Source organism: Cololabis saira, chromosome 13 (assembly GCF_033807715.1).
Source record: "Cololabis saira isolate AMF1-May2022 chromosome 13, fColSai1.1, whole genome shotgun sequence".
NCBI classification, from domain to species: domain Eukaryota; kingdom Metazoa; phylum Chordata; class Actinopteri; order Beloniformes; family Belonidae; genus Cololabis; species Cololabis saira.
Genome location: NC_084599.1, coordinates 5608487 through 5624624, shown reverse-complemented (window position 1 = coordinate 5624624; position 16138 = coordinate 5608487). Strand labels below are relative to the sequence as shown.

General features: G+C 48.1%; 1 protein-coding gene across 1 annotated transcript in view; it reads left to right on the top strand.

Moving 5' to 3' along the window:
• Positions 1-8383, top strand: part of LOC133458005 (calreticulin-like) — a 10135-nt gene extending 1752 nt beyond the window's left edge. The window contains exons 2-9 of the mRNA XM_061737452.1: positions 239-340; positions 435-638; positions 2001-2095; positions 2182-2391; positions 3561-3674; positions 3768-3911; positions 5528-5620; positions 7549-8383. Of these exons, the coding sequence (XP_061593436.1) occupies positions 239-340; positions 435-638; positions 2001-2095; positions 2182-2391; positions 3561-3674; positions 3768-3911; positions 5528-5620; positions 7549-7755 (1169 nt within the window). The 3' untranslated portion in view covers positions 7756-8383. The remainder of the gene's footprint in view (positions 1-238; positions 341-434; positions 639-2000; positions 2096-2181; positions 2392-3560; positions 3675-3767; positions 3912-5527; positions 5621-7548) is intronic.
• Positions 8384-16138: the final 7755 nt, after the last annotated feature.

Genomic DNA, 16138 nt, shown 5'->3' with positions numbered 1-16138 from the left:
CATTGAGAATTTAGGAACGTTTGTGTAAATAAATAAAATATATAAAATAATATATAGTATAAATAAATTAACAGCAGCTCTGCAGATGCTTCCGCGGGGTCCGGCTGAGGGTCCGGCTGACTTTGATTGACATGCGGTGGGCGTGTCCTCACGGCTGCTGAGCAGCACGGCCCGTACGACCCGACCCTGTAGTCTGGGCCCTGAGTAATGACGGCTGACCGGCTCTGGTGTGTTTCAGATGGGTGGAAGGACCGCTGGGTCGAGTCCAAGCACAAGTCCGACTACGGCCAGTGGAAACTGAGTGCTGGGAAGTTTTACGGAGACGCCGAGGCCGACAAGGGTGAGTCCTGGATCTGCTCAGCCACCAAGATGATGCCGTTGTGGTCCGGTTCTGTTTGGCTCATAGTGCATCTGGTGTTTTGTTGTCCCTCCAGGCCTCCAGACCAGCCAGGACGCCCGCTTCTACGCCCTGTCGGCCAGCTTTGAACCCTTCAGCAACGAGGGGAAGCCCCTGGTGGTCCAGTTTACCGTCAAGCACGAGCAGAAGATCGACTGTGGCGGCGGCTACGTGAAGATCTTCCCGGCGGACCTGGACCAGACCAACATGCACGGAGACTCGCAGTACTACGTCATGTTCGGTGGGTGGAGCACGTCCCAGCTGCCGTGGGGGCCGTACCGCCAGGGATCTAGGGCTGGGGATCCATTCAAATGTCAAGAATCGATTTGATTCCGATTCTTAAAATTCAGAATCAAGATTAGATTCGATCCGATTCGATTCCGATATTGATTTGGGTTAGTGTTATTAAAACTGTTTTTTGAGTTGTTGCATGAATTATATGACTGTAGTTCTGCAACATATGAATACTAGTATTATATTGAGATTCAACAGCAAGTATTGCAGCTAATGATGCTGTAAGGACCAATCAGCTCCCAGAATGCTGATAGAACTGCTTTCAGAAACATCCTGGGTCAGAATTACCAAACAGATCCAGGGAGGAAACAAAGACGGAGGAAATCGGTTTTATTTTTTTACCACATTCCGTTTTTGTTTGTTCCATTTTCGGTCTATTTTGGTTTTTAATTTTTGAGCATTTGGTTTTTAGCATTTTTTGCAAATGTAACCCCAAGATAGTATATAAACTAATGAAATATAGACAATTTATGCAATTATAACCTAACACTTTAATGTTTTCATACCTTTAAACATATTTAAAGGCAAAAACATGGCAGCAGTTATTCTCATGTCCAACAAAACATTCCTTTTTTGGGGATAAACAAAAAAATAACAAAGTTGTATTGTAATGATGAAAAAAAAATACATAAATAAATAAATAAAAGAAAAAAAAAATCGATCTTTAGACATATGAATCGATTTTTAGGAATTAATATGAGAATCGATTTAGAATTGGGAAATCGATTTTTTCAACACAAGCCTACAGGGATCCATAATAACTAGGGCTGCAGCTATCGAATATTTTAATAATCGAGTATTCTACTGAAAATTCCATCGATTAATCGAGTAATCGGATAAAACATATTTTTGTTTAGTTAAAGAGCAATTATGAATATACATTAGATGTTAATTGACATTACTAAGACTAAATTATATAATCCAGTAGGTTCATGGCTGTGGATTTAAAAACCCTGAACTTACACCAGTTGACCAAATTCACTGCCTTCACTCAAAAAACTAAGGATCTTACCAAGAAGTTTTCTTATTTCTAACCTAAAAATGCCATTACACATACATTACATAACTTAAAAGGTTAGGTGTTTTTCCCATGTGTTTCAATTGAACTTTCATTTTTGTCATTTGCGGCATCAGCACGCTGTACTGTCAGCGCGCTGTGCCGCATTAAATGTAGTCCGGGAGAAATACCTGCTTTGAGCTGCAAAATTAAACGATCCCTCGAGGCAGAGAAAATTCCTCGATCATATTTTGTAATCGAATTACTCGAGGAATCGTTTCAGCCCTTATAATAACGCGCCTGTCTGTGCAGGGCCCGACATCTGCGGCTACAGCACCAAGAAGGTCCACGTCATCTTCAACTACAAGGGCCAGAACCACCTCATCAAGAAGGACGTCAAGTGCAAGGTAACAGCCGAAGATGGAGGAGCTCGGGGCTCCGGGAAGGTGGGGTCAAAGGTCGCGCTCACTGTGGTGCCTTCCTTCCCTCCCAGGACGACGAGCTGACCCACCTGTACACCCTCATCCTGAACCCGGACCAGACCTACGAGGTCCGGATCGACGGAGAGAAGGTGGAGTCTGGTTCCCTGGAGGACGACTGGGACATGCTGCCGCCCAAGAAGGTCAAGGACCCCGAGGCCAAGAAACCCGGCGACTGGGACGACCGGGCCAAGATCGACGACCCGAGCGACACCAAGCCTGAGGTTTGACCTCACCCTCACTTGTCTGCACAGGGGGGTTCAGAGGTTGTTCTGCAGCCCCAGGCGTTTGGTCACCGGACCAGGTCCCAGTGCCAGACAAATGCAGCCTCACATCAGCTAGATCAGGGGTGTCAAATGTGCAGCCCGATAGAGGTTTTCATGCGGCCCACGAGAAGTTTCCAACGCAAAAAAACAAAATGTTAATTTACTAAAAAGGAAGGCATAAATAATTGCCATGAATCGCAGCATATCCGATAATATATTTCTTCTATAAATCCATCGTTATTCCACAAAGAGAGCAGTTTTCGAAATTTTTTTAGTTTTCTAGAATGCATTTGCCGATTTTATTTCTTTGTAGACGGTCGTTTATTTTTATTAACTGACTACTATTATATATTTTCGCAGGAAAAATATCACTGCTAAAAAAGATGATAGAAGATATTTATTCGGAGAATTTCAGTTTTGAATACGAGGATAGTGACAAAGTAAAACAGTTAAAAGAGAAGTGCTGACTTTTTCTGCACACTGGCGTAAATATCCGTGCCAATTTTTAAAAATAAATACACTTAATTGTACTGGAAAAATCTCTAAATCACAAAGAAACACTCTCGGATGTAATAAGAAAGATTTTGCTTTTAATTAAATTTCCTATAAAAAAGCGAAATATAAAAAAAACATACTTGTTTCTGTTTATCTTTGTAAAATGATATTAAAAGTATCTTACATAATTTGAAAAAAAATTTCAAGAAAAGATCCGAAGAAATATATTTTACATAATTAGAGTGTAAAAAAGTGCATATTTCCTTTAAAATTAACTAAACTGATATTGGATTAGATAACAATAGTAAAAAAAAAAAAAGAATTAGAAAAAAAATATTTCGAACCATTTTTGTTATTTTGAGCGCGCGGCCCGCGAGAAAAAAATTGGTCAAATCCGGCCCACCAAGCAAAATGAGTTTGACACCCCTGAGCTAGATGCTCTTTTCACTGCGTGGTTCTGTAGTTGAGCAAAGGGGATCCAGAAAGAACCACGTGGGCGTCCCTGAGACCCGGTAGACCCACCTGTGCAGGGAGGAGGGGCCAGGGAAACCAGTGTGAGAGGAGGCGGGGCTAGCTCCTGTAGGTGACTGCATCATGTTCAGAGCTTAAGCTCCAGTTGTGCTGTCTTCCAGGACTGGGACCAGCCAGAGACCGTCCCCGACCCCGATGCCAAGAAGCCCGAGGACTGGGACGAGGACATGGACGGGGAGTGGGAGCCGCCCATGATCACCAACCCGGAGTACAAGGCAAGGCTGGTGGAGACGAGCCCGGCGGGGACGCCGCGGTCCTGCTGAGGCGGGGTGACCGGTCCTCATCCTGCTCTGCTGCTGTGTTCGCAGGGCGAGTGGAAACCCAAACAGATGGAGAACCCGGACTACAAGGGGGCGTGGGTCCACCCGGAGATCGACAACCCCGAGTACAGCCAAGACTCCACCATGTACAAGTTTGACAACGTGGGCGTGCTGGGCCTGGACCTGTGGCAGGTAACTGGGACTGCTCGACGACCCAATCACTGGACCAAAACCCTCACAGTGGGGACATGGAATGTCACCTCGCTGGGGGGGAAGGAGCCGGAGCTTGTGCGTGAGGTTGAGAGATACCGGCTAGAGATAGTCGGGCTCACCTCCACACATAGCTTGGGCTCTGGAACCCAGCTCCTTGAAAGGGGCTGGACCCTCCACTACTCTGGAGTTGCCCAGGGTGAGAGGCAGCAGGCTGGTGTGGGCTTGGTTATAGCCCCCCAGCTCAGCCGCCATGTGTTGGAGTTCACCCCGGTGAACGAGAGGGTCGCTTCCCTGCGCCTTCGGGTCGGGAAAAGGTCTCTCACTGTTCTTTGTGCCTACGGGCCGAACAGCAGTGCGGAGTACCCGGCCCTCTTGGAGTCCCTGGGAGGAGTACTTGATAGTGCTCCAACTGGGGACTCCATTGTTCTACTGGGGGACTTCAACGCTCACGTGGGTAATGACAGTGATACCTGGAGAGGCGTGATTGGGAGGAACGGCCTCCCCGATCTGAACCCGAGCGGTGTTTTGTTGTTGCACTTCTGTGCGAGTCACAGTTTGTCCATCACGAACACCATGTTCAGGCATAAGGGTGTCCATCGGTGCACGTGGCACCAGGACACCCTAGGCCGGAGGTCAATGATCGACTTTGTTGTCTTTTCATCTGACCTTTGGCCGCATGTCTTGGACACTCGGGTGAAGAGAGGGGCTGAGCTGTCAACTGATCACCACCTGGTGGTGAGTTGGATGCGCTGGTGGAGGAGGAGGTTGGACAGACCGGGCAGACCCAAACGGATTGTGAGGGTCTGTTGGGAACGTCTGGCCGAGCCCTCTGTCAGGGACATCTTCAACTCCCACCTCCGAGAGAACTTCTCTCAGATCCCGGGGGAGGCGGGGGACATTGAGTCCGAGTGGACCATGTTCTCTGCCTCCATTTTTGGAAAGCTCTCGATTTACCGGTCAATCTACGCACCTACCAGCACCTATGGTCATGAACTTTGGGTAGTGACCGAAAGGACGAGATCGCGGATACAAGCGGCCGAGATGAGTTTCCTCCGCAGGGTGGCTGGACGCTCCCTTAGAGATAGGGTGAGGAGTTCGGTCACCCGGGAGGAGCTCGGAGTAGAAACGCTGCTCCTTCACATTGAGAGGAGTCAGCTGAGGTGGTTTGGGCATCTGTACCGGATCCTCCTGGACGCCTCCCTAGGGAGGTGTTCCAGGCATATCCCTCCTCCCTAGGGAGGTGTTCCAGGCATGTCCCTCCTCCCTAGGGAGGTGTTCCAGGCATGTCCCTCCAGGAGGAGACCCCGGGGAACAGACGCTGGACAGACTATGTCTCTCGGCTGGCCTGGGAACGTCTCGGACTCCCCTCGTAAGAGCTGTCTGGGGTGTCTAGGGTGAAGGAAGTCTGGGCATCTCTGCTGAGACTGCTGCCCCCACGACCCGTAACGGATAAGCGGTGGGAAATGGTTCAAATCTGACCCGGTTCAGTTTCCTAGAATCGAGCCTGCCGCTCTTATAGTTGAACCCAAAACTGTCAGACATCTGTTGGGGTTTCCTCTGAGGCCCGTTTCCATGATTTCTGTCTCTGTTCCAAGGTCAAATCTGGAACCATCTTTGACAACTTCCTGATCACAGACGACGTGAAAGAAGCAGAGGACTTCGGGAAGACGACCTGGGGAGTTACCAAGGTGAGTGTGATCCAGAACATGAGTTCCTCCCTGCTAGGACGTCTGCCGAGTCCGACTCGGATCATTTCACACAAACCAAATCCCAAAGTCCGACCTGACTCACGAAGGTCCCGCAGAACCTGCTCCTAAAAGCTGCAGGACTCTTGTCCATCTTGGGCGAAAGACGGCCATCGTGAAGGAATCGTGTCTGTCAGAGCAGGTCCAGATCTGCGGTCTCACGTCCTACGATAAACCAAAGCCGGGCCGATTTAACCTTCTGAGCGCGTTTGAAGTCCCACGACCCGTTTACTGACTCTACGAGTGTCAACGTGACCCGGCGCTAGGGCTGAACCATTTTTGAAAATCTAATTGCGATTTTTTTTTTCCCTCAATATTGCGATTTAATATGCGATTATTTTTTCACGGTCCTGTTCTCATGTATTTTTCAACTACACAAGCAATAAATCAGTCTGTTTTATAATAAACAATGTCCAATTTATTTAAAGCACAGATTACAACAATAAAGAAAACAAATCTGTGGCTTTACCTCTTTACCACGTCTACACACGAGTGTTACGGGTCGTTCTCTGAACCCAATCACACGACACCAAACCGGGTTAAACTTTAGCCAAAACGAGGGGTAATTTAATAGAAAAACACAGAAAACAAACAAAGCAACAAAGCTCAGAGTTAACAAAACGAACCAGCAATGAACAACTGGCAGCCCCGCTCTTTAACCTTTAACCTCTCCTCCTGATGAGCTGACGGGCTGCAGGTTTGGTTTAAGGCTGATTTATGGTTCCGCGTTAAATCGACGCAGAGCCTACGCCGTAGGGTACGCGGCTCTCGCAGCCTACGGCGTACCCTACAGTGTAGGTTCTGCGTCGATTTAACGTGGAACCATAAATCAGGCTTCACAGCGCGACTCCACTGTCCGCCGACGCATACCCGGCTCTTGCTCGTCGCCGCGCGCAGCTCTTCGCCACGCCGCGCTCATATATTTAATACATTTATAAAGCCCATATATTTATAAAGCCCCGCCTGGCCGAGCCCCAACACTGAGGCCATGGTAGATAGGTTACACACGGACACGCTGCACTGTTGACTTTTTGTCCCTGTCGGCTCTGCTCACTCGCAACGTGACCAGATCACGTGACTGGTCAGATCGCAGCCTTTGCGGTTAGAAAATCTCTTTTTATCACATCGCGATATTATCGCAAATGCAATTAATCGTTCAGCCCTACCCGGCGCCACACTTAAGACGCTGTTTCTGAGTCTGGGAAAGAATCAGGTGAAGCTGTGTTAACAGAAGTCGGGACTACGAAGACATTAGCGCCACCTGGTCCCATGGCGGTACCGGCGCCCTACGTACCAAACCCACATCCAGTGCCGGCCTCTCCTGGGTCGTACACCGACACGTGCTCCTTCGCCCATCGTTTTTTATAGCGTTTTCTGTGTATAAAAGCTACAACTGGCGGCTCATATAGCTCCGCGTGCTAACAGCGCGTCAGGTCGTAGGTACGACCCAAGAGGTCCGTCCGGTCCCATCACAGCGTCCTGGACGTCTTAGCCAGTAGTGAGCAGGTCTGAGTCGGAGGACGTAATGACCCCAGACAACCTGTGCGGTTCTGAGTTGCGGTTCTGGATCGGTGTGCGGTTCTGAGTTGCGGTTCTGGATCGGTATGCGTTCTTACCAAGAGGTCCAGACCAGAGTTCTCCTTTTGGGTTTGGTCTGATTTGTTTTGGCCAACGACAGAGTGCGATGACCGGGTTCATGCGGTACCGAGTAGAGCAATGAACGTCAGCTCCAGCAGACCTGAAACTGGGTCCAGAACCAGTCCCAGAACCTGAAACTGGGTCCAGAACCAGTCCCAGAACCTGAAACTGGGCCCAGAACCAGTCCCAGAACGGTTGTGATGAGTTCTCACATGACGTGTGTTTCTGCTCAGGGACCAGAGAAGAAGATGAAGGAGGATCAGGACGACATGGAGAGGAAGCTGAGGGAGGAGGAGGACAAGGGCGCGAAGGACGCTGAAGGTGACGAGGAGGAGGAAGAGGAGGAGGAAGAGGAGGAGGAAGAGATGGAAGAGAATAAGACGGACGAGGACGCTGAGACGGAGGAGGACAACGAGATCCTGGAGAAGGACGAGTTGTAGGACGAGTTGTAGGACGAGTCAGCGGCTGATGTTCCAGGTTAAACTGAGACGGACAGAACCCTGGCAGACTCACGGAGGGAGGGCAGGGGAGTGTGTGGGGGGGGGTTCTTTTTTCAAACTTCAGATCAGAGAAGGGGAAAGTTTACTTGTTGGTTCTGGTTGAAGGTCTAAGTTGATCAGAGTGTTGATGTTGGTCTGTGAGTGTGCGCGTGTGTGTGTGTGTGTGTGTGTGCGCGCGCGTGTAGGGGTGTGTGTCTAGGTGGGGGTGTGTGTGTGTAAGGTTGTGTGTAAATGGGGGGGGGGGGGGTCAGCAGTTCTTCTTTGATGGTTTCATGTGACGTCACACTGCTCATGTTGAAATCACCTTTTATAATTTATTCTTATTAGTCTCTGAAGTGTGTGTGTGTGTGTGTGTGTGTGTGTGTGTGTGTGTGTGTGTGTGTGTGTGTGTGTGTGTGTGTGTGTGTCCGTGCACAGACCAGCTCAGGTTCCTTGTTGGATCATCTCCACGTCTGCAGCGTGGTGAGGGGGTGAATAAACTGCTTCTCTGAACATCTGGTCTGGATCAGTTTCTAGTCGTCTTCAGCGAGCAGAAACTTCTAGAAATAAAAACAGAAAAAAGAAAAGATTTTAGTTTCTTTTTTGAATCTGATCTGAAAAGGGTCTAGTCAGTGGGGGAGCGTGGGTCTCAGTACAGAGGGGGCAGAGCATTCTCCATGGGCCCTTATGATAGTCATTTTAACGTTCAACAACACCTCATCCCACCCATCAAACAACATTTATTCTCACTTTTATTGAGCCAAGCCTATAGGCCTATGCTGCAGAAAGCAGAGTAAAGTCACACACACACACACACACACACACACGCCTGACAGCTGTCAATCACACGGCGCTGAAAACTCAGATAGTCACAGACTGACTCAGTTCCATCTTTGATACAGCTTAAATACAAAAAAAACCTAACTGGTCTAAAATTACACAATCTATTTAGATAGATATAGACACAGCGGTCTATAACATCATTTCTGAGCTCTAGAACAGAGAATAGACTCTAGTCTAGTTGACAACAACACAAAGCTCATTCAAATAGGCAGGTGGTCAAAGCTACAAAACATTCTGATAAATAAATTATTTAAGAAGGTTACACTGACTCACCAACGGTAGTTGACTCTTCCATAACCCAAAATAATCCAGGTAACGTGGAAAACGGGGTAACATTCAAAACTTTGTACATGCTTAGTCCTCTTTTAAAGTTTAGCGCTAATCTCCTTCACGGCAGCAAATTTGCTGAGTCTGCAAATTGGCTGTAACTGTTCCAGCCAATCAGCGTTGGCTCACAGCCGGTCCAAGACAGTTATAAAGTAAGAATTAGCCTACACTGGCCGCACAATTTTATCGTTATTATAGCCTACAATTTAGGATTATAGATGAACGTATCACACAAAACTGGGCCCTGTCATTGGGCCCTATGAGCTTGTGGGCCCCGGGGCCACCGCCCCCTCACCCCCCTCTGGCTCCGCTGCTAAGTCTAGTGATTGGGTCATCTTCATTTTACAGGTATTTATCACTTTGTCCTGGTAAAAGTAAGTGAACAGTGGTCTGTGACGTCACCCAGGTTTGTTGTTTTTGAAGACACCAGTGGAAGCCGTCTGCGTCCAGCTCCAGAAGACTTGGGGACGGACGGGTGGAGCAACGACGCCTGCTTCAGCTCAGGGCAGAAATGAGAGTAGCTAGGTTAATGCTACTGGGTTCTTCTACTGACCACTAGGGTCTGGATCCAGACCTGCAGGTTTTCTTTTTAAAAGCCGTGTAAACACCTCAGCCGGGCTGCAGTCAAACCCAACTGAAGCTCTTGAGATTGAGCTTTTAGTGCAAGATAATGAGGTCCTAATTCCAGTTATTCCAGCATGTATACCAACTCACCAACCAACCCACACCAGAAGTGACGACACAGTGAAAGCCAGAGATCATCACACTAGGAGAAGACGACGAACTACAAACTAGAAGGTTGTTATGAGAACTAGGAGGTTGTAATGACAACTACAAGGTTGAAACAAGAACTAGGAGGTTGTAATGGCAACTACAAGGTTGAAACAAGAACTAGGAGGTTGTAACTAGAATTAAAGCTGCAAGCAGCGATGAACGGGCCCTCACACTCATGGCCACCACCCCCCCGGGTTCCCCCCACATTCCTAGGTCAATAATACTATAAAAAGTGCCTTTGCTGTTCACATAACACTCAATTTATCAGCATAAGCATATCAGAAATGACTCCATCCACGACTCTCTTATCGGTTTTATCTACTCAAAACCGAGTCCGATGAAACCACCCACGACTCTCTATGTCAAACCATTCAAAAGTTATGACAGAAAGTAGGAACTATCAGATATGGACCAATCAGATGAAGGGGGGGCGCACTTTTTGGTGTCTAACGTCGCCACGGTAACGCTTTTGACTGAGAAAAGTAATGCGCGTCGTTGCAGGATGGAGACGCACATTTTGATATATAACACACCTGGGTGCACGTTACGGTTCGGGCCGTATTAACGGCCGAAGAAGTGGCATAAATTGCGCCAAAATACACGATTAATTCAAAATGGCCAACTTCCTGTTGTGTTTCGGCCATGACGCCAAGAGACTTTTCTTTAAGTTGCGACATGATACAGTGTGTACCGATTTTCGTGCATGTACGTCAAAAGTATTGTGGGGCTTGAGGCACAAAGTTTTCTAGGGGGCGCTGTTGAGCCATTAGGCCACGCCCATTAATGCAAACCATTAAATATCACATTTTTCACCAGGCCTGGCTTGGTGCAAAATCTGGTGACTTTTGGGGCACGTTTAGGGGGAAAAAAGGCCCTCCTTTCATTGGGAGAAAAACAAGAAAAAAAAAAAAAATCCTACAGATACAATAGGGCCTTTGCACTGTAAGTGCTCGGGCCCTAACTAGAAGGTAGTTAGGAGAACTAGAAGGTAGTTAGGAGAACTAGAAGGTAGTTAGGAGAACTAGAAGGTTGTTAGGAGAACTAGAAGGTTGTTAGGAGAACTAGAAGGTTGTTAGGAGAACTAGAAGGTTGTTAGGAGAACTAGAAGGTTGTTAGGAGAACTAGAAGGTTGTTAGGAGAACTAGAAGGTTGTTAGGAGAACTAGAAGGTTGTTAGGAGAACTAGAAGGTTGTTAGGAGAACTAGAAGGTTGTAACATGAGTTGGTTACAGGGAGTCAGCAGAGCTCCACTGGGACCTGCAGTCACTTGAGCCGCTGGTTCGACCCGTTGTTGTGGCCGAGCCTACAACCATCACAGCCGGATCGAGTGCAGTCCAATTAGACTTGTTCTGGACCTGGAAGGATCCTGAAGAGTTCCTGGGTCCTTCTGCTGATCCACGCCGCAGGAGAACCTTTTCAACAGGTCAGACACAGACCCCCCACCTCTTCTGGTGGTGACTTCAGAACCGGCTGCTGTGTAGCTGAGCTCCGTCCCTGGACTCTCCCAGACCAGCCCACAACCAGCCATGGGTTGGCTGTGCTGGACGCCCATAAAAACAACACTGTTTGGTTTGTTTGATTTTGCTTTTTAAACCGATTTGGTTATAAAAAAAATAAAAATTCCCTCCCCATCAGAAGCCCGGAATGCTTCACGGTAATGGAAACCCACCCTGCCATGAATTATTCTGGATTGTGAGGGATGTTCAGGGTGCTGTAGAGATTGATGCTGCCGTGTTGTCATCGACAGATTAGAGATTTATTCAAGTCAATGACGTACAAGTTTATAGCAATAGTTTAGTGTAAGTGAGAACGAGGGATGGGTCTAGAAAAAGGACTAGAAGAAAATTTGAAGAAAGTAGTTCAGGACGTTCTATTTGTTCCCTGAAGGACATTTCTTCCAAAGCTTTCAGGGTTATTTGTAAAAATAAAACAAAACCAATCAATTCAAACTACAACCCTCAACAGGACAGCTTATGTTTAGACGCATCCATTCACCAAACTGTGGTGCTCCCAGCAGGGCAAATATGTCGGCTTCAAAACATGTTCCGGTACCATCAATGTTTACCCAAACCTCCTTCACCTTCCAGTAGGGGTCGGGGGACCGGGGGCGCGGGGGGACCGGGAGGACTGGGGGGACCGGGAGGACTGGGGGGACCGGGAGGACTGGGGGGACCGGGAGGACTGGGGGGGACCGGGAGGACTGGGGGGACCGGGAGGACTGGGGGGGACCGGGAGGACTGGGGGGACCGGGAGGACTGGGGGGACCGGGAGGACCCGGGGGGACCGGGAGGACTGGGGGGGACCGGGGGCGCGGGGGGACCGGGAGGACTGGGGGGGACCGGGAGGACTGGGGGGACCGGGGGCGCGGGGGGACCGGGAGGACTGGGGGGACCGGGAGGACCCGGGGGGACCGGGAGGACTGGGGGGACCGGGAGGACTGGGGGGACCGGGAGGACCCGGGGGGACCGGGAGGACTGGGGGGACCGGGAGGACTGGGGGGACCGGGAGGACCCGGGGGGACCGGGAGGACTGGGGGGACCGGGAGGACCCGGGGGGACCGGGAGGACTGGGGGGCCCGGGAGGACCCGGGGGGACCGGGAGGACTGGGGGGCCCGGGAGGACTGGGGGGCCCGGGAGGACCCGGGGGGACCGGGAGGACTGGGGGGACCGGGAGGACTGGGGGGACCGGGAGGACCCGGGGGGACCGGGAGGACTGGGGGGGACCGGGGGCGCGGGGGGACCGGGAGGACTGGGGGGACCGGGAGGACCCGGGGGGACCGGGAGGACCCGGGGGGACCGGGAGGACCCGGGGGGACCGGGAGGACTGGGGGGCCCGGGAGGACCCGGGGGGACCGGGAGGACCCGGGGGGACCGGGAGGACCCGGGGGGACCGGGAGGACCCGGGGGGACCGGAAGGACCCGGGGGGACCGGGAGGACTGGGGGGACCGGGAGGACCCGGGGGGACCGGGAGGACTGGGGGGACCGGGAGGACTGGGGGGACCGGGAGGACCCGGGGGGACCGGGAGGACCCGGGGGGCCCGGGAGGACCCGGGGGGACCGGGAGGACCCGGGGGGACCGGGAGGACTGGGGGGGACCGGGGGACCGGGGTCCCGGGAGGACCCGGGGGGACCGGGAGCAGAGGGGTATTCCAGGAAGCAGGTTTAGTGAAAATCCTGAGTTTGTTAAGCCTGAGATGAGGGAAATCCAGAGTTTTCAGTTCCAGAAAGCGAGTTAACTCAAACTCTGAGTCGGTTACTATGGCAACTGAGCCTCTGAACCTAACCTGCTCGCTAGCAGGTTTACTTCAATAAAGCCTGAGTTTCTCTCTGTCTCCTCCCTCAGTGGCGTCAATTCAGCCAATGGGGCAAGCGGCAGAGAGCAGAAAAAGCGTATCTGACAAACGCAACGTATTTTATTCACTATGTCAGTGCAACAATATCACAGGGACATCCGAGTTTAACTTCACACAGTTAAAGTCCAAATGCAAAAAGGAGAGGGAGGGAGCAGAAGACAGAAAGAGAGGGAGAGAGTAAAAAAAAAAGTCAAATATTTCCCTTAAACAGATTTATAAGAGGGTAGGGTGATTTGATATCTTACCTTAAAATGAACTTGCATAATTAATCCATCAGTGGCTAACAGCCTCGTTAATATCTTCTGCTGCTGGGGCAACATTGGACCATCACTTGCCTTCTTTCTTTTTTTTTTTTAAATTGCGCGGTTGTCTGCTTCCTTTTCATTTTTGTAAATTAGTAACACTGCAGAGCTAAAAACCAGATTGATAGCGACCGACCACCGGGGGGGTATAAGTGTTGGGAAAGATAATACCTAGTGAAATCCATCATGTCGTTCTGATATGCATTTGTAGTTATTTTATATGTATTAAGTAATAGAATAAATCAATACAATTAGACACAGACTAATTCCATGAATGCATAAAAAAAAACATTTTCCCCTGAAGCCAGGTGTGATCTAAATGACAATAAAATTTCATTCAATACCATTCCACCACTGCTTTCATCTGTAATTCTATAATATTATATATTATAATATTCTATATATATAAGACAGTGTGCTTTCTCAACCCTGTTCCTCGTGGGCCCCTGTCCTGCATGTTTTAGATGCTACCCTGCTTCAGCACACCGTGATAAAAGTACCTGTGTCATCAACAGAATTGGGCAGACCTTGATGACAAGCTAATTAGGACCTTTAATTAGAATCAGGTGTGTTGGTGTGTTGGTGGATCTTTTGTTGTCGCCGGTTGCCATGGTGAATCCTTGTTTCAGGGCTCTACTGATGATGGCTTTTTAACTCGAGCTTAACAAACTCAGAGTTGATTGAACTAACTCAAATCCACTGTTCTGGAACCGAAAACTCAGACTTTCCTATCTCAGGTTAAGTCAACTCAGAGTTCAGGTTTAAACTCGGAATTTGTTGAACCTGCTTCCTGGAATACCCCTCAGGATGTTTCCGTGTGAAGGAGGTGGTGTCAGACACAGCGTCAGGGTGAGGTGAGCAGAGCCGGACCAAGGCAGAAGTGAACTAAGCGGCTGCTTAGGGCCCCGTGACCACTAGGGGGCCCCCAAGAGTTAAAATAGAACAAAATTAAATGATCTCTTTATGTGTGGTGATTCATACATTATCAAAGGTATGTTATTGTACAAAAACTCAATAATGAATATTACATAAACAATATTCTGTTAACAGACTAGAGTAGATGCTGCTGCCCCAGAGCTGCACTGGTCATGTGTTCATTCAACCCTGCATTGCTCACAGCACTTCCCAGGACAGAAGGATGAAGGCCCACCATGTCGCAAAAACGGACATATCATTATTTAAGTATTTGTTCGATTTTATTTGTTTATAAATAATGTCTGTTTCTGTACATTTGAATGTATTCTTACATGGAGAACATATTGACGAGCTTCTGTTTATCATTGTTTATAGTTGAGTGATTTTAATTATAGTTCTAGTTTTTGTTGTACTTTGTTGTTGGACTTAATTGTTGTTGTTCAACTTCAAAATGTTGTTGCACGTTGTTGTTGCAGTTTATTTAAAACCAAAAATAAAGTAGATAACGTGTTTACAGTAAATGGTTTATAAATTATCTAATGGATTATTGTGTTTCTTTTAGTAGCCTACACTGTAGATGACACTCAGCATCACTTAGTACTATATCACTTTAAATATTAAGTGTAAATCAACCCCAGGCCGCTCTTGTAGCTGAATTTGCTCCATTTCAGATTAAAAACCATAGATGGTAAAAACCTGCCAGGCTGACAGTAGGATGATGAAACAACTCTGCTGCAACTGTGCAGCTCTCTGACCTTTGACCTGTTACTTCTCTGTGTGGCCAGTAGGGGCAGTTTCTGAATTTATAAATATGAATTGAAAGATTTTTCTGCAAATGGTCTTAATCCCTGTGGATTACAATCTAACTACAACAAAAAGTTCTTACATCTAGTTTTACGAGTGTATTTGTAACGTACAGTAATGGAGTTGAGGGGGGATAGCATCCCCCCCTGAATTAAAAACGGTCCAAATCATCCCCCCCTGTAAAACTGCCATCCCCCCTTTCCATCCCTGTCATTCCATCAATGAATGTGGTTTTACTGCTATTTCAACATTTAGAGTCATCACCAGAAAAATAACTTCCCCTGTTTCAAGTAAATTTTCACTTGAAATAAGTAGAAAAATCTTCCAGTGGGACAAGATTTATCTTCTTATTACAAGCAAAAAAATCTTGTTCCACTGGCAGATTTTTCTACTTATTTTAAGTGAAAATCTACTTGAAACAGGTGAAAATTGTTCTTTTTTCCAGTGATGAGTCTTGTTTTAAGTTTAATGAGATTTTTTTTTACTAAAATGAGACATTTTAACTAGAAATAAGACAAATATTCTTGTTAAGATTTTGAGTTTTTGCAGTGATCCATTTTACTTATCCTGTGAAGGACAGAGTCATATTGATAAGTTCAGAAAACAGTTTTTTATTGTAGTGTTTTGATGTATTTGATGTAAGCTCAGTGGATATTTAAAGCTTACAGAAATCTGCATTTAACTGCTGCTATGTCATTCCTGCAGTATTTCTGCAGGTGTTTTGGTCACTGATATTATTTGTAATATATTATATTATTTGTAATCGGCACAAATGATCTGTCCCCATATGATAAAATCCACCACCCCCCTGATTTTTTTTTACAACTCGAGTACTGGTAATGACAGGGAAGAACATGAAATAAGTTTATAGTGGGTGTGTGAATGATCAATAATCAGTATTATTGGCAGTAATAGAGGGCCCCAAAATCAGGTTTTGCTGAGGGCCCCATGGAGGCTTGGGCCGGCCCTGGAGGTGAGACTGGACCCGGGTCCGGGTTGGTGGGGGTCTTTACTGAAGGGCCAGCG